The sequence below is a fragment of the Podarcis muralis genome, chromosome 3 (genome assembly GCF_964188315.1).
Source record: "Podarcis muralis chromosome 3, rPodMur119.hap1.1, whole genome shotgun sequence".
Classification (NCBI taxonomy): domain Eukaryota; kingdom Metazoa; phylum Chordata; class Lepidosauria; order Squamata; family Lacertidae; genus Podarcis; species Podarcis muralis.
The window spans coordinates 95864071-95889273 of record NC_135657.1 but is presented as its reverse complement, the minus strand read 5'-3'; the positions used below and the strand labels follow the sequence as shown (position 1 = coordinate 95889273).

At 41.4% G+C, this 25203-nt stretch overlaps 1 protein-coding gene across 3 annotated transcripts in view; it reads left to right on the top strand.

Annotated features, from left to right (window-relative positions):
• Nucleotides 1-25203, top strand: part of SNTG2 (syntrophin gamma 2) — a 220894-nt gene that overhangs the window by 180243 nt on the left and 15448 nt on the right. For all 3 annotated transcript variants that reach the window (XM_028722423.2, XM_028722422.2, XM_028722424.2), the window contains exons 12-14: nucleotides 6263-6379; nucleotides 19883-19954; nucleotides 23079-23288. In XM_028722423.2, coding sequence (XP_028578256.2) covers nucleotides 6263-6379; nucleotides 19883-19954; nucleotides 23079-23288 — 399 coding nt within the window. The remainder of the gene's footprint in view (nucleotides 1-6262; nucleotides 6380-19882; nucleotides 19955-23078; nucleotides 23289-25203) is intronic.

Here is a 25203-nt window from a genome sequence, read left to right as displayed (position 1 = left end):
GGAAGGTTTCCAATTAAATTTAGAGTCCCAGCTATTTTCTTTTTAGAAATTAACTAGTGAATCTTTATGAGCGTGCTATTAGTGCAGTTTGTGAATCGTTGATATCAATTATAGTAGCATGGAATATCCAAAGAAAGTAAGAAGGCACATAGACATGTGCAGCATGTGTCACTGACGTACCTCTACAATTAGATAACAAATGGCAGGCACTGTGAGCAGTCAGAGACATTAATGAGCTGTTGAAATACAGGAAGCAAAAATGAGACACAGTTCTTGCATCTGTGCATACCATTAATACCAAAAGCGGGGCTCATTCACACTGATAATACACACATCTTCCCCTAGATGGGAGATGCACAATTCTCTGCTTCAATTAATTACATATGAAAGCACTGGAAGCAAGACTTGGAACTTGCTTTCATTCACATCAAGGCTGTAGCTTAGTGGTGAGCCTATAAGATATGCCCATCTAATGCACCAGTCTGTTTACATAGTGGTCAGCCATAGTGGGAAGCCCACAAGAGAGCAAAGAGTGCAGTGGAACTCTCCCACTCATGCTCCCCAACAACTGACATTCAGAGATAATAATACCACCATTATATGATTACTACTAGCTGTTGATAGTCTTATTATCCGTAGAGTTATCTAATCCCCTTTTGAAACCATCCAAGTTGGCAGCCTTCACTATCTCTAGTAGCAACAGATCCCATAGTTTAACTACTTGCTGTGTATCCATGGGACAATGTCCCGGGTTCAACCATTCCTGGTAAGCCTGGGAAAGACTCTGCCTAGACACCTGAAGAGCTACTGCCTGTCTGTGTAAATATTTATTGAGCAAATCAAGCGATGGTCTGACACAGTTTATTTCTTACAGGCAACATCACAGAGAATTAGGTATCAATGACTGTTCTGCTCCACTAACATAGACAATATGTCCATGCAGGGGCGCCGACTTATAAAAAATATTGGGGGGGCCCATGCTGGTCAAGGAAGGCTCCCCTCCTCCAAAGCAGATCCGATCCAGGGGGGGGCGCGGAGAGACAATGCCAAAACTCAGGGGGCTCCTTGAGCCAATTGCCAGAGATGAGCCCCGCAGGGGGAGGCAGGGTCCTCTATAGCCCACCCCAGCTGCCCTTCTTGTATCTACAGCCAGTTTGGCAGGGGGCGGTGGAAGGGTCTGGAAGGAGCGGGGACCACCGCGGAGCACACATACCGGGAGCTGGAGAGGCGAGGCCCAGCCGAGAAGGGGCCAGCCCGGAAGGCGCAGCTTCACAGCCGAAGCTGTCCTCGGCTTGGGGAGCCGGAGAAGCTGTCGGGTCAGGGCCCTGGCGCAGGCCCAGCCGCTCCCGCGACGCCTCTTTGCTCCCGGGATCGGGGCCGCCAGCTCAGCGCTGGAGCCGAGGGAGCCCCCAGGCAGGCCTGCGAGCAAAGGCAGAGCCGCCGGGCGGTGGCCGCTTCTGCAAGGCGGCCGGAGAAGCGGGGACCCCCTCCCCTCCCTGCGTCCCCCCCAGTCGCTCCCCCCTCTGAAACTTTGCTAACACTTCCGCGCTGAGCCTCTGACAATAGGGGCGGGCCGAGGGCACGACGCGGCTGGGCCCTCTGGTCTCGCCCCCCCCAAATTTTCTTAAATTATTGGGGGGGCAGAGCCCCCCCAAACGAATTTTTGAGGGGGCTCGGGCCCCCTCAGGCCCCATGGAGTCGGCGCCTATGTGTCCATGTCTACTAGTTGCTAGGAATCACAAATTGGGGGGGGGGGGAATACTATTGCAATCAGGTCTTTCTTGGACTGATCCAGCAGTGCTCTTCTTATGTTCTTAAAACAGCTTTCTATGTTCTTTCCATTCATATCTGAAATTACCCCTCTTCTTAATGTAACATGTGCTTTGCCTTTGCTGCAAAATTCATTCCAGACATTTGGACAGGACTGATTCAGCTAAGCCATTTTTCGTTGTAATGATTCTTTGAGACGTTTGTTTGTTTGTTTGTTTGTTTGTTTGTTTGTTTGTTTGAAGGCTCATATATTTGCCTCAGTGTGAAAATGAAATGTCAGCCCCATAGCATAAACTTGTACATCATCTAGTTGGAACTTGTAGAAAGTTAACCATTCCTGTTCTCCAAATATTTGCACTTTTCGAGTCTGCCTTGTATAATTTATCAAAATGTTCAGAACACTGAAAGCACTTAACGCCGTGTTATTTTTTGAGGCAGCTAGATTTGTGACTCAATTTCTAAACACACACACATCAATGGATCAATAGTTTTCTTTACGAAGCATTGAGGATTGTCTCCAACAAAGTTGTCTCCTTCACACCAGGGCTTCTGCTTGGGCAATAGAATTTCCCCTCCCTCTCCTCTCCCATAGCTCCCATATGACTCCCAATCTTCTCTAGAGGGTTGAGGGAACCCCAAAATAAATTTGGGGAGCAAGCAGGGGAATGAGAGAGGGGGGCATTTCTGTTGCACAAATGGGACAGCTTCACTGGATAAGTGATATAACCATAAATGTGATGGTGCTATGTGTGCAGAGGACACACACGCACACCCATCTATTCTTTTAGCTTAAAATGAATTTTCCTCTCATTGCTTTATGGGAAGTCTAAAGTGAGGTTTTTAATCAACTTAATATGAACTACTAGTCTGGCGTCAATCCAGTTTTATTACTATAGTATTTTGAAGTATGTTCAGAGATTGAAAAAACAGATTTGTAATGGTTGGCTGGGCACTTGTATTCTATATATTGGAAATAAGATATCTCACTGTAGAGAAGCAGATTTTTTTTATTTTTTTAAAAAAAGCTCTTGCTTAGACCTACCCTTCATTACCAACCGAAATCAAATTCTAAATATAATTAACTGCATTTGCTCACATTAATTGCTTTCTGTTCTTGCCTGTCCTGCCTTTGCCTGTCCGCAGCAATTATAGTGGCCACTTATGCATAATAAAAAGAATGTTTCTCCATCAAAAAAGATGAATAGATGATACAGGTTTGCATAAAATCTGCATATACATACTGAGAAATTATCAATAGCATTTAAATAGAAATGCAAAACAGCTCCCATAACTAGATGACCCAAGTGCTTTTTCAGTCCGCTGCCCCTGTTGCCCCTTCTTATTGTTCTTTAACTTCAAGCCAGGCTTGAACTGGATAGCCCTTCAAAGAGAGAACTCTTCTCTATAAAGTAAGACACATGGTCACCCTACCAGCAGTCAGATTCTAGATTGTAAGCTTGCTGGGGCAAGGAAGAGCTTGTTTTCTCAAGGAATGTATTGCAAGGTTAAAACAGTGCTAAGTGAAGGGTGGGAGATGATAGATAGATGATAGATAGATAGATGATAGATAGATGATAGATAGATAGATAAATAGATAGATATTTGATAGAGAGATAGATAGATAGATAGATAGATAGATAGATAGATAGATAGATAGATAGATAGATGATAGATAGATATTATGCAACACATTTTGATAGAGAAGGCTGGTGATAACTTATGGAAGAGCAGTTGATATGCTTTGTGTGCAATAAGTTATGTAGCTCTAGAAACTTAGCTGTTGCAGTATTAGTAATTTGCTCACCGAATCTATGATTTTGAAGTATTTAAAATAGCCCATCATATAATTTGCATGCTAATGCGATGGCAGTCCTCACTGCCAGATGAAGATCTTGAACTCCCAGCACAGTTTCTGCCAAAGTATCAAATGCATACATCAGATGGGGACGCAGGCAAGGCACAGGTTACAAAGTCCAGCAGGTGGAGATATAGACACATGGCTAATCACAATCTAAAGCATTGTTCCAGCAAGCAACATGTCCCCTGCAACTTCCTTTCGAAGAACAGGACCAAGGCAAGCAAGCAGACATTCCTTCAAGTAGCTTAGGCTTGCAAAGTTTGTTTGCTGGCACTAACACCTCTGTTTCCATGGAGGTGGGAACTGGTGCCAATTTGGCATTCAGTTTGCCAGAGGAGGTGGTGTCAGGGTGTGTCTGGTGTCACAGAGGCAGAACACTCTTTTGCCAATCTGCTTAGTCCCTCCCCTGGATCCAACTCTCAATTTCTTGGACTACTGGCCTCTTCCTCCCCAAACTCAGAGGGGTCCCAGTTTCACCGCCAGCATCCCACTACGATCCTTCCCAGGGTTATTCAGCTCCAACTCCCTAAGCTCTTCCCATTCCTCATCAGGATCCAACCATCCCCCTCCATGATCTCTCCAATGGGAATCATGACTGCTAACTTTCTTTAGAACTTCAGGCAACCTGGCAAGTTTATTAGAGTAATCGCGAGTTTTAATTGCCATTTACTTATTCATGTGAGACACGCAAGATTTCAGAGGGGCAAAATCTGCTCCAGCTTCACTTTCCTCGGTTTCCTCCTCCCTTGTATATAATTGCTGTCACCAACTGCTCATTTGTATTTGAATAAATAGACCAAACAAGCCACCCTAAGATGCCTGAAGCTACAACTTTCTTTGCCTTCTTAATTTTTTATTGCAACATGACACACAATGGCATATCTTACTCCTAGTGAAGTCATTGTTCCCGTTTTCAGCTGCAACCCTGCCAGCCTACATATTATGTTTGTGAAATGCCTATTTCTTCTTCATTTTTATGCTCAGCAGTTTGCCTTCCCTCTATTTATTGTAATACTTATAATCTCCAAAATAAATTTTACATAAAATCAAGGCTCATGTTTTTGTTCAGTCTTTACAGTATCTCTGTGCCCTTTTCGGTGCTTTTTTTTTTTTTTTTTAAAGGATAAATAGCAATTCATATGCAGAGGATGTCACTGAAGGGGTATTAACATAATATATTGTTTTGTTTAATCATGGAGATAGCAGTGCAATCTTCTACATGTGTACTCCGAAGTAGGCCTCGTTGAGCTTAATGGGACTTACTTCTGGGTTAGCAAGTTTAAGATTGCAGATATCCTAAAATCTCTTCATGGAACGCCACTTTCATATTTATTTATTATTTATATAATGGATTTATACACCTTTCTTCTTGAACACATTATAAAGGAGCCTTAAAAACTCCCCATAAAGCAATACTTCATGGTTCTTCATACCTGCAGAGTTTTCCCCTTGAAGTGTATGCATTTCAAGCATAGCTACTACTTTGAAGAATAATGGGATTGTTGTTTTTCAATTATGAATATGAGTTGTTATTAATAGCTGGATAAGGAGTGAAGCTTGGATCAAAATTTGCCTTGCACCAGTGAAAATGAATTTGTGCTTGTGCAACCACGTGATCCTTACAGTTTCCACTGATTCCCCCATCCCATGCCATGCCCCGTGCCATTCTAGAGTCCCCCTACTTCTCAGGAGTGGCTTTTAAGTAGGAATGCCCTACTCTATGAGTAAAATGTTAAATGGAGTTCTCTGGACCTGACTCATAATCTTTCGGTGAGAAATATATATTTACTCCATGGTTTTATATATATATACACTTAGTTTACCTGCTGTATATTCCTTATGATCTGATAAATATGTTGATGCTCTTCAGACTGCAGGAGAGCATGACATAGCAATTGCTTTAAAACAGATACTTCTTCACAAACATTAGTGATATAGGACTTGCCAATATAGCTATCCCATGAATATATGGCATTGTCCTGCCCTTGACTCAAGAGCCATTCATTGATCCATCTTGCTTCTTTAACTGGAAGCAGATCTACCAAGTTTTGGTCAAGTCTTTCCCAGTCCTACTGTTTGAGATGCCTAACGATAGATCTTAGAGATTAAACCTAGGACCTTCTGCACGCAGAGTATATCCTCTGTCGCTGAACGATGGCTATGACATATGTACGTATTCTCAAATCCTTGTGGGTATTTTTGCACATTGCTCAGTTTCCGACAGCTGTGCTGCTATGCACATACATCAGATTATGTACTTTATTAAACATTGTTCAGCTTCTATGTGCAATGACTTTCAGTTAGTTTTAGCGACACCAGAAAGAACCAGGGTGCTCTATAGATTAATCTTGTTTTTAAGTTGTATTTCAATCAATTGTTTTTATATCGGGTGTTAGCCGCCCTGAGCCTGGTCTTGGCTGGGGAGAGCGGGGTATAAATAAAAATTATTGTTGTTATTCTTATTATTATTATTGCATGTTGAGGGTTTGCGCATTAGAGACCTTAGAGCATTGGTGTGCCCAGGACAAAGAGATTGTGCTTTCTTCTTCTAGAAGTGATGGTCAGCAGGATTATGTAATATATAACTTCTGGTAGACTGAGTTGAAATTCATTTTCAAAGATTTTATTCTGCAGGTCATTCATATGGGGTGGGTGAATGAGAGGCTCCAGGGCGCAGATTCCCCTCAGCTCTATAAATTCAAGTTCCTGGCATTGAAGGGTTCGTCATTCTACATATTCAGCACGCCACCGGTAAGCAACCTTTTCGCATGCGATTGTTATTGAAATTCTTTTTGTTGGAACAGAAAATGACCCTTCCTATTGAATAATGAAGCACAGTGGAATTTACAAAAGGATGTTCACAACAACTCTTTCAGACACTGTTAATCTTTCTCTCCCATGCATAAAACATGGAGATCACTGGGAGCAGGACTTATTCAGGGCTTTAATAATGTCATCAGGGCTTTCTTTGCTTTTTGGGCCTAAGTTGAGGCCCAGGTGGCCTGGTGCAGGTACCTAAAGCATCACTAGCTAACTAATACATTATAATTGTAGCAGGGTTTGTGGTAGTTGTGATAGCATGAGATATAAGGAGCAGGAGTACAATTGCATGGTGACTGAATGAGCAGTAGGGCTTTTTGACCCTTTTCCTCTACAATCCACGTCTCTGGAGAAAAAGGTCACAAGCCTTGGTGCTCATTCAAAATCTATCTAGAACCCATCCTGAAACCAGAATCTCTTGGACAAAATTTTCTTTCGCCACCATATTTAGAATGCAGTCTTGCATTTTTAGTTACAGCCACTTTTGACAACCAGAAGGCTACAGGTTCCCTACTTCATGCTTTAGGCACACACACACACACACAGAGAGAGAGAGAGAGAGAGAGAGAGAGAGAGAGAGAGAGAGAGATGATGCATGGAGATGGAATGGCAAACAATTTAGTGGTGTGGGATCTGGCGCAAGATACTGATTTCTTTACTTAACATAAAGGATAGGGAAGTATTTAGTTACAACAATATAATATGATGCTGAAGGGAAAAAATGACACGTGGAACTTCCACCCGCTTCTTTTTTAAAAAAATTTGGTAACAAGATTGTCTTACGAACAGTGCCAAATCCTTTGCTTGAAAAACCCAGTTTTGTTAGTTAAAGAAAATAAGGGAATTATGCAAAGCAATAATTTATAACAACATGCCTATTTTGCACATATTTATGTAACCTGCATGCTTTATTCTTAATCTAATAGTTGATATTTTGAAACTTGGAATTTGAAAGTCAGTGTGTTGTGGTGTCAAGAGGTCGAATTTTCACACAATTTGCCAATCTTGTGTTTTTAAGTGCAAGATGTTGACTGTCAAAACGTGTTGGCAGTTCCTTTGGCTCCTTATAAAAAGGTGTGCCCATCACAAAAAGCAACATTGTCATTATCACTAATTAGCATTGCTAATTTGAAGTTGTTGTTAATCACTTCCTAAATGTGAATAGACTGTGAACACTAAAAATGAGTATGGTAGAATAGGTTTATTTGACTGGTACAAACTACCATATTGCAATTACAAGCTTTGGGCTGTATGCAGATGATTAGCATATCCAATATCTCTATTAAGACCAGGTTTCTCCATAGTTTTCAGCTTAGTGATAAGTTGTAATTCAGCAACTTCTCTTTCAGGTCTGTTTCTGAAATACTTTTGCAATAAGACAGCTGCTTTGAGATCCTGTATTGAATGTCCTGGGAGACTGAAGTGTTCTCCTACTGGCTTCTCTGTCTTGTGATTCCTGATGTCAGATTTATGTCCATTTATCCTTTGGCGTAGGGGGACACGGGTGGCGCTGTGGGTAAAAGCCTCAGCGCCTAGGGCTTGCCGATCGAAAGGTCGGCGGTTCGAATCCCCGCGGCGGGGTGCGCTCCCGCTGCTCGGTCCCAGCGCCTGCCAACCTAGCAGTTCGAAAGCACCCCCGGGTGCAAGTAGATAAATAGGGACCGCTTACTAGCGGGAAGGTAAACGGCGTTTCCGTGTGCTGCGCTGGCTCGCCAGATGCAGCTTTGTCACGCTGGCCACGTGACCCGGAAGTGTCTCCGGACAGCGCTGGCCCCCGGCCTCTTGAGTGAGATGGGCGCACAACCCCAGAGTCTGTCAAGACTGGCCCGTACGGGCAGGGGTACCTTTGCCTTTACCTATCCTTTGGCGTAGGGTTTGGCCTGTTTGTCCAATATAGAGAGCTGAAGGGCACTGCTGGCATTTGATGGCATACACACTGTTAGACGATGAGCAATTAAATAGTCCCGAGATGGTATGTTTGGTGTTGTTGGGTCCAGTGATGGTGTTGTCTGGGTGTATGGGGCAGCAAAGTTGGCATCTGGGTTTATTGCAGGCTCTGGTACCAGTGTCCATGTTAAGTCTGCTTGCTGTATTATTGTGGGGGAGGAGTTGCATTTCATGTTATTGGGCAACACTACCATCTTCATTTTCTTTTCTGTGAAGAGCCTCCAAATATGTGTCTGTCTAAACTTTGTGGTAGGGCAGCAAAGGACAGTGGGCACCCATCTCCACTTAAGAGCTTCCAAGGACATTTGACCGACTATTATTATAGAGACAATATTCATAGGCATTGAGAGTTGATCCTTCACCATGCTGTTCCAAGAACAGAATATTAGCAAGTGAGTAGTAGTTACCGTATTTTTCGCTCTATAAGACTCACTTTTTCCCTCCTAAAAAGTAAGGGGAAATGTGTGTGCGTCTTATGGAGCAAATGCAGGCTGCATGGCTTCAGTGAAAGCAACGCGAAGCCTCCGGAGCACAGCGGGAGTGCTCCTGCTGCACTCCGGAGGCTTCACGTTGCTTTCGCTGAAGCCAGGAGAGCAAGAGGGGTCGGTGCACACCAATCCCTCTTGCTCTCCTGGCTTCGCTTCGCTGGAGAGGCACTGCACAGCTTTCCCTCTCTGCACAGCGCCCCTTCAGCAAAGCGGGAAGAGAAATGGAAGGGGCTCTGCTTCTCCTGCCGCTTCGCTGAAGGGGCGCTGCGCAGAGAGGGAGAGAATATTTTTTTTCTTGTTCTCCCCCTCTAAAACTAGGTGCGTCTTATGGTCGGGTGCATCTTATAGAGCGAAAAATGCGGTACTTAACACTTGGATGTACTGCTATGCTGGACTCAGGACCCTGCTTATGGGCTTCCCAGAGGCATCTGGTTGGCCATTGTGACAACAGGATATTAGACTAGATGGGCATCTGGCCTGGATCCAGTAGGTCAGAGGCAGTAACGCTTCTAAATACCAGGTGCTGGAAAGTACAGAGATTTCTCTTGTGCTCCTGTCCTTGTTGGGTTCTTCTCGTAGGCCTCTGGTCGGTGAGATCAGGATGCTGGACAAGATGGGCCATTTGTCTCATCCAGGAGACTGTTCTTATGTCCCTACTTTTTAACATTTTCATGTAACAGTTTGGTAAAGAGAGAAGGAAGCGCCCTAAGCGTTTTGAAACTTTCAAGTCCCTTCTTACCCTTCCCTAGTGAGAGGGGGAGCAAACAGAAGCCTGGCTTCACTTCTCAGCATGTGTTATCGGAGGGCAAACAGAATGCCATGTTCCACAGCTAGTAAGTCGAGACGTTTAAAGGAGAACATTGAACAGAGAATTCTTAGGAGAAACTGGGTAATTCAAGTCATACCCTTTGATTGCCAAGCATCTATGGGTGAGTGAGACAAGAGTTATACTCACTGACAACAAAAGGTAAAATATAGCAAGCCATGTGCCTCCCTTTCATAGCATATAACTGACAGGGTTCAAACAGCGATGGAAGAAATTTGACCTCTTGAACACAATTACACACTATGTGGGTTTGCAGCTTCATAGTCATTTCTCTTCATCAGTGCATACAGACACACAGATCAATGTAGAGGACAAAAACAGGATTGTGACCCAATCCTAACAGCTCGCAGAACTAAAAAAAACAGGTGCTGTAGGAATTTTCCAAAAACTTTGGAAGGCCAACTTTGCTTTTGCATTGTTATATTACATGCACATATTCCGATGAACATGTTCAGAATTGTATTGGAGCAGCTTGATTTAAAACCAGACAGTTAACAACTGTTTTCAGTCAAGATGAAAGGCTTACTTAAACCATCGATTTCATGAAGTTTCCAAACGTTGGCATTCCAAGCATACAACACTGGTTGTGAAAACTATTAAAACAGCTTGGTTTGTGACTAAATAGAAAGTTTGTGAGTTTCCACAATGCACATCCCTTTTTTGAACCATCATTTTTGTAAGTTTCATGTGTTCAACCTCAGTTCTTCTAACACAGCCTCTAATACAGCTACACTCATAGCTTCAACCTTACAAAATAATATTTCTAATTTTATTAGAAGGAGACAAAGTTGTTTATGCACTGCTACCCAATTTGCCATAATAATGAATTGCTGAGTCACAAACAAATTTGTCATTTTGATTAGAATACTTGCATTAAGATACATTTTAAAGGTTTTGTTTTACTCATAATTTTTTTTTGCTATAAAAACCACAAGCACCTCAGCAGGAGGTGTGCTTTTAAATAAGGTTTTGTTGCACTGTTCATTTTGATTCAAAAACTAGTTACTTGGCATTCCATAAGACGATGGGGTTGCCTTTAGTCATGCAAAACCTTGTGCATTGCTTAGTTCAGGTCAGTAATATTAAGCCGCTGATCCAGAGATTTACGTATGCTTACGATGACTATCTAAGGGTCAATCCCCCCCCCCCCCCCGCAGACACCACTGATGTGCTAGGCAATGGAAAGTGTGGGGGTGACATTTTTGGGGCATAGGCCCAAACTCCACTTTGGACACATGGACACACTCAAAACACCCCCTAAAAATGAAACAGACAACTGTATGACTGGAAAAACTACCATGAATGTCAGGTCTAAACTGTGAGCCACATTTTGTTCAGCCCCCATTTTGTGGGCTGGGACAATGGAAAATAGCTATATGGCTTTTCCCTGTGATAATCAGAACCCCCCCCCCCTTGAAAAAGGAGAGACAAAAACACTTCAGAAAGTACTGTACCGACCCCCGTCTTTTGCTAGATGGAAAATGTGGGGTTTAATTTACTTGTTTACATATTTATAATCCACACTTTCATAAAAATGTGTCAGTACAGCATACAGTGGTACCTCGCAAGACGAATGCCTCGCAAGACGAAAAACACGCAAGACGAAAGAGTTTTCCGTTTTTTGAGTCGTTCCGCAAGACAAATTTCCCTATGGGCTTGCTTCGCAAGACGAAACGTCTTGCGAGTTCTTGCGAGTTCGTTTCCTTTTTCTTAAAGCCGCTAAGCCGTTAATAGCCGCTAAACCACTAATAGCCGCTAAGCCGCTAATAGCCGTGCTTCGCAAGACGAAAAAAACCGCAAGACGAAGAGACTCGCGGAGCGGATTAATTTCGTCTTGCGAGGCACCACTGTATAAGAATGAAATCAGCATAAAGCATCCGTAAAAAAACATCAATAAAACATCATTAAATGCTGATTGGTTAAAATAGAGAAAATTCATATTGCCTGTCTAAACAATGTAGTTTTCAAAATTACATGAATTTTCACAAAATGATGGGCCAAACAGTCAGAAGGCCTCTGTTGCCTAAAGAGTCCCATCCTTACCAGCAGGATGATCAGAAAAGCTCTGCTGGATGATTACTTGAGGATGCAGTAGACATTAGGCCCCCAAATACATGTGATTTTAACCCCATGGACCCAAGATTATTGGGAGTCTTAGGCCTGTACCTTGTCTGGGGGTTTTTCTTGTACTGAACAACCAGGACACCAATCTGGTTCTAGGAGTTAAAACACCATCCTTACTATTTCAGTAGAGAAAAATTAGCAACCAGCATCCTCATATCAAGCTCCCAACCACCCAAAACAGGAGGGATCTTGCAGAATCCTCATAGATAGGTGTGCCTGCACCTAATGCTATATTGTGGAATCTGTTGGGAATCTGATGTGAGATACAGCAGAAGTTGCCCCCAGTTCCAGTCACTACACAGAGGCAGCTTAAGGTCCAAAATAGTTTATTGCTGCAGAAGATAAGGCTTCAGTAATACAGTTCCACATGTTGATATATACATACAGCTTATATGTGAAAATATATCTGTTGCTTCAGCAATTCAAGACATAACACAGACTCCGACTCATGGGCCGATGAATAAGCTGACATGCCATAATCACTTATATAGATGCCACTGATCTTGCATCTATTGGCTTATCTTATACAGTGGTACCTCAGGTTACAGACGCTTCAGGTTACAGACTCCACTAACCCAGAAATAGTACCTCGGGTTAAGAACTTTGCTTCAGGATGAGAACTGAAACCGTGCTTTGGCGGCGCGGCAGCAGCGGGAGGCCCCATTAGCTAAAGTGGTGTCTCAGGTTAAGAACGGACCTCCAGAACGAATTAAGTTCTTAACCCGAGGTACCACGGTACATGGGGTGATTTGTGCCCATGCAGAAAATTCACCCCTTCTTCCATGTCCAGTTTCTCCAACAGAATCTCTATTGCTGGAAGGGGGCCTCACCTTCCAGTCTTGTTCCAGGAGCATCTCTCCTCATTTAGACTCTTGAAGCTGCTACTCTTCCCCCCGCCCACCTCTGCACTCTGCTGAAGTTATTTGAGTTTGCTTCCTCTTCCTGTGCTTCTCTCCCCTTGACCTTTGGCCACCTTGCACCCATCAGGGTTACCAGCACACTGTTCCCTCAAATCCATCTTCTGTTCCCTCATTTCAGTGCAGAGGAAAGCTCTTCACTCCTATGCCTTTCCATGCATAGAATTGTGTTCTGCTGTGTATATATATATATTCTTGAAAAATTCGCTTAACATCAGCATAGAACATCTGGCAACTACATGTCAAAGAAGCCCTTCTTGCGAAGATCAGCACATTCATCAATGCTGAATTATAGGGACAAAGCAGTGTATCAGCACTGTCAATCTAGATGGGTTAAACCAGGTGTTTTTTTATATAGCTAATCTGTTATTCAAGAACTGTAGGAAGACTTCAGCAAAAACATTCACTAGAAAGGAAAGACTTAATCCCTTGATCACAATGGTACCTTTTTAGCAAAACTGACATATCAGAAAGCTTTAATCTATTTGCTTGGGTTGTATAGGCTTTGTTGGGTTTGTTTTGTTTGTTTTTATCTACGAAATCTATACTATGAGCAAGATTGCTGAATTTGCTCTTTTATTGTTGGAAATATTTGTTTCAGAGACTCTAGAGAGCTGAGTACTCCTACAAGCATCAAATCCACACACAGAGATATCTGCAACCCGTTAGACACCATTCAAGTACATAAGATTGTACATCTTTAATTTCCCATATTATTTTGCTAAAAGAAGAGTACAAGCAATGAAGCTGTCTCAAGAAAACTAGCACAAGGTGTCTCATTTTCAGTGTGGAAATTAAGTTAATTCCTCTTTTTGCAAGGATTATCTTTAGATCTAACTATTAGTTAGATTTAGATCTAACTATTACTTTTATTTAAAAATAGTTATATCATTTTAAGTAAAATGTTATTCATTTCACTCAGCTTTATAGTTGTACCCCTTCAGTCAAACTTTTTGAATGCCTATGTTGTGGGATTTTGATATATATGGTGTTCTGATATATGTGGTGTTAGGAGTACAAAATCTGTCAAGTTTAGAGATACCACAATTTTTGCTACCTTTGGGGAAAGTAGTTTAATATATAGCAGACCTCATAAATGGCACCCAACAGGCCCCTGTAGGAGTTAAACAACTTTTCAAGAATTGGACAGGTGCAGGCCTTGGCAATTATTTTGTAACTGCAGTTGCTCAAGAGGCTAATTAGGGACTGAAAATTACGTTTTTGTCTTGTTGCTGGCAAAGTCTTTTGAACTATTGTCCTCAAGACTCTATTGTGTTAAATAAAACAGCAAACAAATGTGATCACAAAAGATTCTCAATAAGCTATTACTAGGCATTTCCCACTTCTAATTCATTTTAATTATGTTTAAATAAATCAGATGGTAATTAAAGAATTCTGGGAGAGGGGCAAGTCTGTATACCAACTTTCCGTGTTCAAGAATATTAATGCTGGGTGTGTCTTGGAGGAAAACACATTTCCTGATGCAACCCTTACTCTATTTTTCCAGAGGACAGGCTCCAGAAGGAAATGGAGGCATTCAGAAACACTGGGAAACTCTGGTATGCTAGGGCAGTATAGGTTTGGATGATCTGAAAGGGTACTTCCCATGCACAATTACTGTATTTTTTGCTCTATAAGACGCACCTTTTCCCTCCTAAAAAGTAAGGGGAAATGTGTGTATGTCTTATGGATGCAGGCTGGGCAGCTATCCCAGAAGCCAGAACAGCGAGAGGGATCGCTGCACTTCCTCTCGCTGTTCTAGTTTCTGGCTATCCCTTCCCCTACCTCCCACAAAAGGCAGCAAGAGCCACGCTCCCTCTAAAGAGCCGCACGGAGTGTGTATGTGGCTCTTGGGGGCTTTTCCCCAAGGAGGGAGAAGGGCAACCCATGAGTGACGGACTGCCCTTCTCCCTCCTCGGGGAAAAGCCTGCAAGCACCACACACACGCTCCACGCGGCTCGTGAAAGGGAGCGCTGAGCAGAGCCTGGGCTGCATACAGGCTCTGCTCAGTGCTTCCTTTAAAGAATATTTTTTTCTTGCATTCCCCTTCTAAAGACTAGGTGTGTCTTATGGCCAGGTGCATCTTATGGAGTGAATAGTATGGTAAGCTAAGGTTAATTGTCTTTCTTTTAACCACAAAGGAGTCAGGTTCAGTGACTGTCTGCTCCTTGCATTTTTACAGTGGCTACAGGACTTCACGTACAATGTCCTTTCCTCTTGGAGCTCTGAGAAGCCAATCAATAGGTGTACGGTGAGGCTTGATTAGACTGGAAGCAGTTCAAGATAGGTTGCTTACACTCTCAGGAGTTCCCACACTGAGGAATAACAAGTGGATCTGCTTCCTCCTCCATGACAGTGGAGACGTTTGGCAGGAAACGGTCTTCATTTGTCCTATGCACTGAGTTCTGTACTAGGCTTTCCTTTACCAGGCAAAAGAAGCACCTAGGCTCAAGGAGTTCAGTGAGCAGACACCTATAACACAGTGAAGAAACTTGGCTCTCCAAAGTACCCAAGGTTATTAAACAGTGTCTCATTTGGACAATATGAATAGGGGTCGTTTCTCTGATGAACCCTAAGCACTTGTGTTCTAGGTTCAAAACAACGAACCTTTCTTAGTCATTTTCTAATACATTGACCATGCAAGCAGACTCTTCTTAAATAAGCTAAATTCTATCCCACTCTTGCGCAAACAGATGAACGGACCTTTTCTGCAGTGGCTCCTCTTCTGTAGAATGCTCTCCCCAGGGACGTTTGCCTGGCGCCTTCATTATACACGTTTAGGCGCCAGGCAAAAGCGTTCCTCTTTAATCAGGCCTATGGTTGATTTGATTTACATCCTATGCCCTTTTAAAATGTGTTGTGGGTCGTTGTTGGTTTTCTTTTGATTATGTACTTTGTGGTTTTATATTCTGATTTTATCCTGTGAACTGCCCTGAGACCTACAGGTATAGAGCAGTATAAAGGTAAAGGGACACCTGACCATTAGGTCCAGTCGTGACTGACTCTGGGGTTGCAGCGCTCATCTCGCTTTATTGGCCGAGGGAGCCGGTGTACAGCTTCCGGGTCACGTGGCCAGCATGACTAAGCCACTTCTGGCAAACCAGAGCAGCGCACAGGAATGCCGTTTACCTTCCCGCTGGAGCGGTACCTATTTATCTACTTGCACTTTGACGTGCTTTTGAACTGCTAGGTTGGCAGGAGCAGGGACCGAGCAACAGGAGCTCACCCCATTGCGGGGATTCGAACCGCCGACCTTCTGATCAGCAAGTCCTAGGCTCTGTGGTTTAACCCACAACGCCACCCGCATCCCTACAGAGCAGTATATGAATTCAATAATAATAATAAATTCCGAAACAAGTGTGCACAGCCTGCACTACTGGATTAAGCCAGGACCACTTTCTCCATTCACTGCCCATTAACACACACACTGCCTTATTAATCTAGAGAAATAATAACATATGACCTTAGTGAAATCAGGGCAGCATTAACAGAATGTTAGTTTTACAAAAAACCCAGGAGAAATAAAGAAACATTATTATTTTTATTTTTTGTAAAGGGAGAGAAAGACATATTACTATTTGAAAAGAGCCATTTTAAATTACTTAGATTTCTTCAATTCTGATTTACAAATGTAAATAGAAGCATTTAGATTAGGACCACCCATTTCTTCTAAGCACTTATAGACATTTTGGTAACACTGAAATGTAGTTTTAAGGTCAGCACTTACAATTTTTACAGGTCAGCATTCTTCATTCCACATTTGGTGTGAGTTTTGCCAGTTCATTCCTATCTACTCTTTCTCATCAAAGATTTACAAATTTTTCTTTTACTTAAGGTATTGTAATCCAGTAAATAACTTGTTGATGATTTGTTGTACTGAAAAATCTAATAATATGACGGAATAGTTGAAAGTTGATGAATGTTCACAATACAACTGAGCTTAATAGGAATTCAGCAATGTTGAAGATTACAGTTTGTCTTTTTAGGTGTATACAATATCAGTAATATGTTATGACAACATTGTTCAGTTAATTCTGGGGTAATTATTATCATGTTGCAATATTTGCCCCGATTCAGCAAACAGCAACCTAATTGTCCATAGTTATAATAAAAGGAGCCACATAACTCCATGCACCCATCAGAACACTGAACTTACATTCTTCCACTTGTTAGTGGTCAAAAAATTTAAATGCTTAGACATTCACTTCCAACAGAATGCTTGGAAAAACCACCCCAAGTTTGCACTAAACGTGGCAGATACCTGTGCTTTGGCTATCACCTGTTTGTTTGTTTGTTTGTTTGTTTGTTTGTTTGTTTGTTTTTGTTTGTTTGTTTCCAGTAGAGGGAACCAATATGTTCCTGCTACACTAAAGGTTTTCAATGCCAAAGTAAATTCAAAACTTCTGTATGGCATACTATTATGGATTGGTGCCGTTGACCACTCACTGGAACGCAGTCAATCAAAATCCCTTTGTAAAATCCTGGGTATGCCGAACTGTGCCCCATTATGCAGCCATATGCCTGGAAACCGGACAAGGGCCTGTGGAAACTAGAGCGTGGTTTATCACCATAAAATTATGGCTACACCTTCCTTTCAAGTCTGACCCCTCTTCTCTAATTTTTCATATGCTGTTGGAATCCCACCGTTGCAAATGGTTAGCTTGTACCAAGAATAAAATTTAAACCATTGGCCTATCATTTGATTTGCGACTTACGCTTCCACTGTTATAAGTATTTCAAGCAATTAAGAGCAGATTTTTAGAGAAGGAATTCCAAATACTGAGTCGTGCAGCCAAAAAATCTTGCTCTCTGTTGGGAGTTAGGGATCTTACGATGTACCAGTGGCCCGGGTACTATTTTATAGTTACAAATGATATGACATATTTTAGGAAGAAGTCTGCAAATACTGTCAATTTCCTCTTAGATAGCATCTCATTGTATTGTGAGCATTTTGCTGCTTGAAAGCCCATAAAATGTCACTCATGTTCTAATGATAACCTTGCACACTGGGATACGCAGACAGTTTCAATATAGCTTTAAGTGTTATACTTTTGGGGTTGTTTTTTTAACACTCAGAATATACTCTGTGCCCTTTGTACCACCCCCAACAATCTTTGCTGCAAAAAGCATGGCAGGCTGCAAGAACATCAGAGAGATAAAAGGAATCCTAAATATAATAGAGGATGGTGAGGAACCCTAAGCTTTTGTTGATAGGGACAGGGAGCAGGGGGTCATTCGTGAGCAATTCAGCTCTGGCACCAAGAGCTAAAAGCCAAAGCCATTTTACACAAAGCAAAGGAATGACAGGAAAGGAAAGAACAGCGAAGCAAAAAGGAATGACAGAACCACTTCTTAATAGGAAGGCTGGCAATTCAGCCCACAAGCCAGCTGATTGAAAGCAATTGGATTTAAGGAAGTTCTTTTCCCTTCACCCAACTCGGGTTAAACATAGCCCTTCAGATTCATTGGATAGCAGATTATTCTCGATAAAAGCAGTGCAAAGGCAAATAACTGGGCCTGTTTCTTTTTCTTTCTTTTTCTTTTGTATTGTTAGGAATTTTGGAAGGGGGTTGCCAGGCCCCTCTGCTGCATGAATCCAGCACGTGTTAAAAGCTAATCAAGCCTTTTAAATCTGGGAAATAGCCAAGCTAGCTTCCTGGTGAGCTGATGGGGGCTTAAGGGGCTCTGTGCAAGGTAGTACAATGGGTGGGGACCCCTCCCTCAACAGACAAAGCCAGAGCTTGGGGTTGGAGTTTTGCGTTTCCTGCTTGGCAGGGGGTTGGACTCGATGGCCCTTGTGGTCTCTTCCAACTCTATGATTCTATGATTCTATGTGACCTAAAAGTAAAGCAGCAAGCAGGAGAGAAAATCAAAGCAATATTTGAGAGCTGTGTTGAATCTGAGGCTGCTGTTATGGGAGAAGCAAGACACTTTGGGGGTGTTAATGCTGTGAATCTCTCCATCGTAGGCTCAAGTTGTACATAGGTGTAAATAAACCATATATCATAAAGACACCACAGTATCTACTGTGCCTCATTCCAAAAGGAAACATGCCTGGAACCCCTAGAATCTCGCACTGCTCAGTGATTGGGGCAACGTGCAAAAGCATCATTGGCTAAAGAAGTCAACTGTCTGTCAGAGCCAACAGTGATGCCTGTATCTGTAATAAAGATCAGATATTCAGTGAAGGGGTTTGGGGGGGTTAATTCCCTCTTCATTAGTTTTTTTTAAAATTATTATTAATTTAATATATTGATTACCTACTTCATTGTAACTATAATCCCAGAGAGGGCTAAGGAAAATACTTTTTAAAAAACACATAATAATGGTATAAATATAATTACAAGGGCAAATGTGGGACTTCTAAATAGCTATTACAATATGTTTTAACTCCATGGCCTCAGCAGTGACTTAAATGGTGTTAGGATAAAAAAATTCCTTAAGCGGTTTTCCTGAGGTTTGTTTCACAGCGTCTCCAACAGATGAAATAAGCTGCTTTTCAAACAAAAGCTTGATCCTGTAAGCCTATATGGGTTTTACGGATTGCTGCAATGCCTCGATTTATCAAAATGTTTTAAGACAATGATGAGTCTCTTCAAATTTACCTCCACATTTGCTGCTAGGCATATACTTGCACTACCTGCGGAACAGAGTTCACTTTTCCCTTATGGCTTTTCCAGAGAGCACTCTATGGGCACATAGCGCTGTCATATTGTTAGATCTCAGCAAGTTACAGCCTATTCAGTGGGGAACCCAACTGGGAGCCCTACGTTAAGCAAGTCTGAGTTCCCAAAAGAAAGCAGGGTGCGTGTAATGATACATATTTAAAGCCCAGATATGCTGCCTCTGTGTGATGCATGAAAAAGAGTTGCTACAGAAGGAATAGCCATTGTACAATGAATAACTGTTCTCAGATTTCCTGCTTTTTAAAAAATAAAAACAGTATCTATTCTATGTTTGTCTGTTGCTCCAGAGAATGAACACATAGCCTTCAATTAACTAAACAACCAGATTAAAAAAAATAAATACAATAAATTAAAAGTTTATAGAATAGCAGGAGAATATCTTTTTTGTGGCAAAAAGTATTAGACCCAATGTATCTAATAATATATATTTTCTTTTGATATTGCAGGTTAGCACTCTAGACTGGGTACGAGCTGAAAAAACCTATAACCTCTGTGAGGTTCTATTTAAAGTCCACAAGGTAGGTCTCCTGTTAAGTTATGGACTACATTTGGAATGGGAGACTGTGATTTTCAGAAATTAAAATAGAATGTGTTCAGATTAATTTTCTTGGATAAGAAGTAGTTGGCCAAAACTTAATCTACATTACAAAGCTAGTTCCTAGCAATGAACTATTGCCATTATTTGTGTTTGATGATCAGGCCTTGGCTCATTCAGAACAAATGCGGACAATTCTTAAACCCAATTATCAAGGGGAGCCAACATGGTGCTCTTCAGATAGGGCTGCAGTATAACTCACAACAGTCCCAGCCAGGAATAACGCGAGTGCATGTTCAACAACATCTGGAAGCACCGTGTTGGCTACCCCTATTCAACACAATCCATTTCATATATAATGTATTGTGGGGGGAGTAAGATTGCCCCTTTCAGCTGATGTTCCTGTGCATAGCTTAGTGGCCTAACAACTATTTTGCATGCATAAGGTTCGAGATTTGGTGCCTAACATCTCAAGTAAAAATAATTTCAGGTAATAGGGCTGACTGACATCCAGGAGGGATGTTTCCACCACAAGGCTGGATGAAACAAAGTTCTGCCAATAGAAGGCAACTTCTAAGGCATGGCTTTGTGCTGGTTCCTGTCCCGTCTTCATGACTTCCTCCAGAAGGCGTGGCTTGGGGAATGTTGCCACGCATGCTGTTTTAATACTTGAGTGAAATTATATGGAGTTTTGGAGTGTGTTGCCCTCAGTATGCTGATTATATGCAGTTCTGTTTCTCCTTTACAGTACAAGCAGGTTTGGTGCTAACTTTGAGACTTTATTTTTTTTTTGTATAAAGTAATATGCAGGTCTAAAACATCAAGCCCAATCAAATCACATATGCCTGAACAGCTAACTGGTCACCCAGATAAGCTCCAAGAATCAACTATTTTATGATCCTGGTGGAATGTACATGTTTTGAATTTTGCATGCATTCCCTCATTAAACATTACAGCGACGCCTGAATGTCTGATAGCCCTAGAGAAGAGGAACACACTCTGAATGACTGGAAAACTGTGCTCTTGATAGGTAGACACATTCAGTTCTTACCCAAGGACTGATGCATGCCCTTTGTTTTCTTTATTTCCCTAATATTCTGGTAGGGTTAATTTCAAGAAGAAGCCAACTTAACAGCAAATTCTGATGCGACGTTTTCATTTTGAGGTGGGGAGGGAAAGAGTTGGAAATAAGCTGCCCACGATTCAGCCCTTTACATTCCTGACATTTTAATAAATGAACACTTAATTGTCAGTCTTGATGAATACATTAACTGAAACACAAAAAGCTTCAGTGTACAAGTCTAGCCATTCTTCTGTTGACACTTCAGTATAAATGATAATGAAGGAAACTTAGAGCAAATCAATTAGGTTGGAGTAAACTTAATTTTCAGAAGAGATTAAAGCTCCTCTATTACAAATTCTAAGGCGCAGTTTGCTCTGCAGAAAATGTTCCTTTGAGTTGTTTATGCAAGCAAGTTTTTCCTTGCTGACTTTTCATGATACGAACTTTTTAAAAATGAATAACCTTTAATGCCCTTCATATATTGGGTGGTCTCAGGCCTTCTGTCCACCTGATTCTCCCTGCTCTGCTTAGGGCCAAGCATGGACAGAACCATCATCTGCTTTCAAACTCCAAGGCAGGAATGGGATTATGCACAAAAAGAGGAGTCAAAGAAGCCATTGTCCAACTATAGGCATTTATCCCATGTTTCCATATCTGTTCTTTTCACTGTTGTACCACCATGTGGAAGTAGCATTAAAATAGTTCAGTGTGAATAAATGAAGAACCAATAGCATATGACTAATATATTAATATATATTTACATATCATACATACATAGCCCAAAATCAGATATGAATATGAAGTCATTCGGTTATTGCATACTGATGAAATACTTGTTAGCTTTTTTTTTTTTGCAGAAGGCATATCCCGTTTGATTTCTCCCATCCCCTTGGTAGGTTTTCTGTCTGTGATTCTCAAAAACAACAAAAAACTTTACCATCATAATGTTTCCTGGCTCTACTGCTTCACAGGGATGCCATTATGAAGATATTTAAACAAAGCAATCTGTGAAGCATAAAACTAATATTATATGCTCATAATTAAAAACGCTGCTTGTTTGATTTGCATACCCTGATGTGCAGGATCTCTAAGGGGGATACCTTTTATTAAAATATATCAGCATGACAGTATTGTTTGTCGCAAGCTCCAGTGTTAATTAAAACACACATGGGTGTGGATTTAGCATTTTAGCATATTAATATTGCTGTTACTTGTCATTTGAATATCATATTTTTGGGGTTCACCCCTACATTTGTCCACATATCAGATATCTGAGGGTAGATCACCAATGAGCAAGTCAGTCTGAAATACATTGCCCCCCCCCTCCCAGCATTACTCTGGCCTAAATGCTGCAATTCATACACTAAACTTCCAATTTATGGGGTTTCCCAGCTCAACACAGGAGTGAGGCTGTGTGACTGTACCTTATGTTGAAGCAAACAGTTTGATTTTGCTTTTACGTACTGGTTGTAAGCTTACTGAAGTTCCTCGGGGAATGTTGCGCTAAGTAAAAACATAAAGGAGATTTATACTATGGGTAGACTGAATCTCTGTCATAAAAAACAAATTGCTGTATTGAATGAGCTATTTCTATTTTCTTGATCTACTTTTGTTGTAATGAGGTTCTTTTTTTACTGTTTTGCATTGATCTTTGTTAATTTTAATCTGTCTGTCTGTTTGTTTGTTTGTAAGCCTTCCAGGAAATAGTTGTTGATGGGCAACATTCAATAAATAATCATCATCTCATACTTTAAATTGGTTTTCCCTGGTTCACCAGTGGTAAAGCCAGGAGACCCAGAAAAATAAATATAAAACATATATAATCATATTGCTTTGCTCCTGGTCATTGATGCTCAACATCACAATGAAACTACAGTTCCTCCTACTTTTCTGCATAACTTTAATTCTCAAAATGAAATGCTCACATTCAGCAGGTTATGTTCCTTGATAGAGGGAATTACATTAACAGGAACAAAGAGCAAGTATGTACATTTTCCAGCACTCCTTTCTGATGAAATATCGCTTGCTAAAATATGTCTTTCAGCTCTGGCTTAATGATGATTGCTGGCTACAAGCAAACTTATATCTAGGTATTCACCAAGACTATGAGCTTGAAGACCAGAGGCCATATTGTTTCAGTGTTGTGGTTGGACATGGCAAGAGCCACTATTTCAATGTGGAACTGGGGAGTGACCTGGCAGTATGGGAGAAATCATTTCAAAAAGCAATTTTTTTGGAAGTTCAGAGAACAGGGGTAAGTAATTTAAAATGTACATAGCATTGATATTTCAACATCTCTGTAAGAATAATAACTAATTTTAAAACACATGTCCCATATATATGAGCATGCTGAGTAGCAGCCAGTAGGGCAACAGCTTCCTTCTGACTCCAGTCTCACCTTAGGTTACCTGGGCATGTTCCTGTCTGGAAGTTACACTTGATCAAGGGAAGTCTCTTGAGAATCCCTCCATTTGGCTGTGATGTTCTCCCTGCTGGCAGTCCAATTTTGGAACTTTGAAATCAGAGGGATGCTCACTGCTGCATCTTAGATGCCAGGTTAAAACCTGACTGTTCAGTCAGACTTTTGGATAACAATGCTGCTTTCATTTACAATTGTTTTAATAGTTGCTTAAATTGTATTTTTTTATTTTAGTGTTGCTGAATGAGTTGTGTGATTTAAAGTTATTTTTATTGTTAGCGGGCTAGAGATCTGGGCTGTAGTGTAGGGTAAAGGTAAAGGGACCCCTGACCATTAGGTCCGGTTGCGGACGACTCTGGGGTTGCGGCGCTCATCTCGCTTTATTGGCCGAGGGAGCTGGCGTACAGCTTCCGGGTCATGTGGCCAGCATGACCAAGCCGCTTCTGGCGAACCAGAGCAGTGCACGGAAATGCTGTTTACCTTCCTGCCGAAGTGGTACCTATTTATCTACTTGCACTTCATGCTTTCGAACTGCTAGGTTGGCATGAGCAGGGACCGAGCAATGGGAGCTCACCCCGTCGCAGGGATTCGAACCACCAGCCTTCTGATTGGCAAGCCCTAGGCTCTGTGGTTTAACCCACAGTGCCACCCGTGTCCCTGTAATGTAGGATATTAATGGTCAAAATAAACAGAAGGCAATGATTTGACTCTGTTGATGACCTATGTGAGAAGCTTCTGCTTTGATTGATTTACTTGTTCACAGCGTGGTTCATAGTCGTATGCTTGCACTATTTACTCACTGCACCCAGTTTACTACAGCAAAAGAAGACAAATTTTAAGCCAAATAAATCTGATTGCACAAAAGTCAGTGGGTCAATGTCAATAGCGTTCTTCAACTGGACACAGTTCCTTCTCCTCTGACATTTATTTATTTTTTAGAAAATGAAAGTTGAAATTTATGCCCCACATCTTAATCTGAACTCCCCTATAGAGCAAACACAGAGGTGGCAAAAATCTATCCATATTAATATTGAGTAATGTACTTTTCCTGTAACTTCATTGGCACAGATATCACTTCCCGGCAGGTCTGCTTCAGAATACTGTTGCCAGTTTCGTTTTCTTCGCTTGCATTAATCATGTTATTCTAACCACCTACCCGATTTGAAGCACATCAGATGCTACATTATATGCCCCTGCTGATGTTTTCCACTGTTGCATATTATTACACTATCACCTAGTGGTGCTACAAATTCTAAAGTAGTCTCTATAAAATAAAATAGCTATATTTTTCTACACGCAGGTAAGCATTTTAGAAGCCTTAATGTAGTTACATTCTAACAGAGAAATAGTAATGACTAAACTTCACTCTATATTATAAAGACAGGCAGATATGTGTGGGCACACAAACTTTCTTGAAGATTCTTATAGGGTGCCACATAATTTTCAGTCAGTGGCTGGGTTCAGGCATAATGTGAAACCATGGTTTGTTTAGATAAGCCATGGTTTGTTTTAATGGCACATTTTGGACTTAGTGGTTTAGTGTTATTATGTAATGAGCACAAATGAACCTTGGGTTCTCATGTTCTTCCTTCCACTCTCCTCCGCTTTGAGGTTTGTTGTTGTTTCAGTCAAGCAGTGTCTAAATTTTAGGAAGTAAATAAATAAATCACATACTTCTCTATTAATATTTTTCACATTTTAAAATAATGCAAGTTGGATCATATGAGAACTGGCTTCATCATATTTTCTA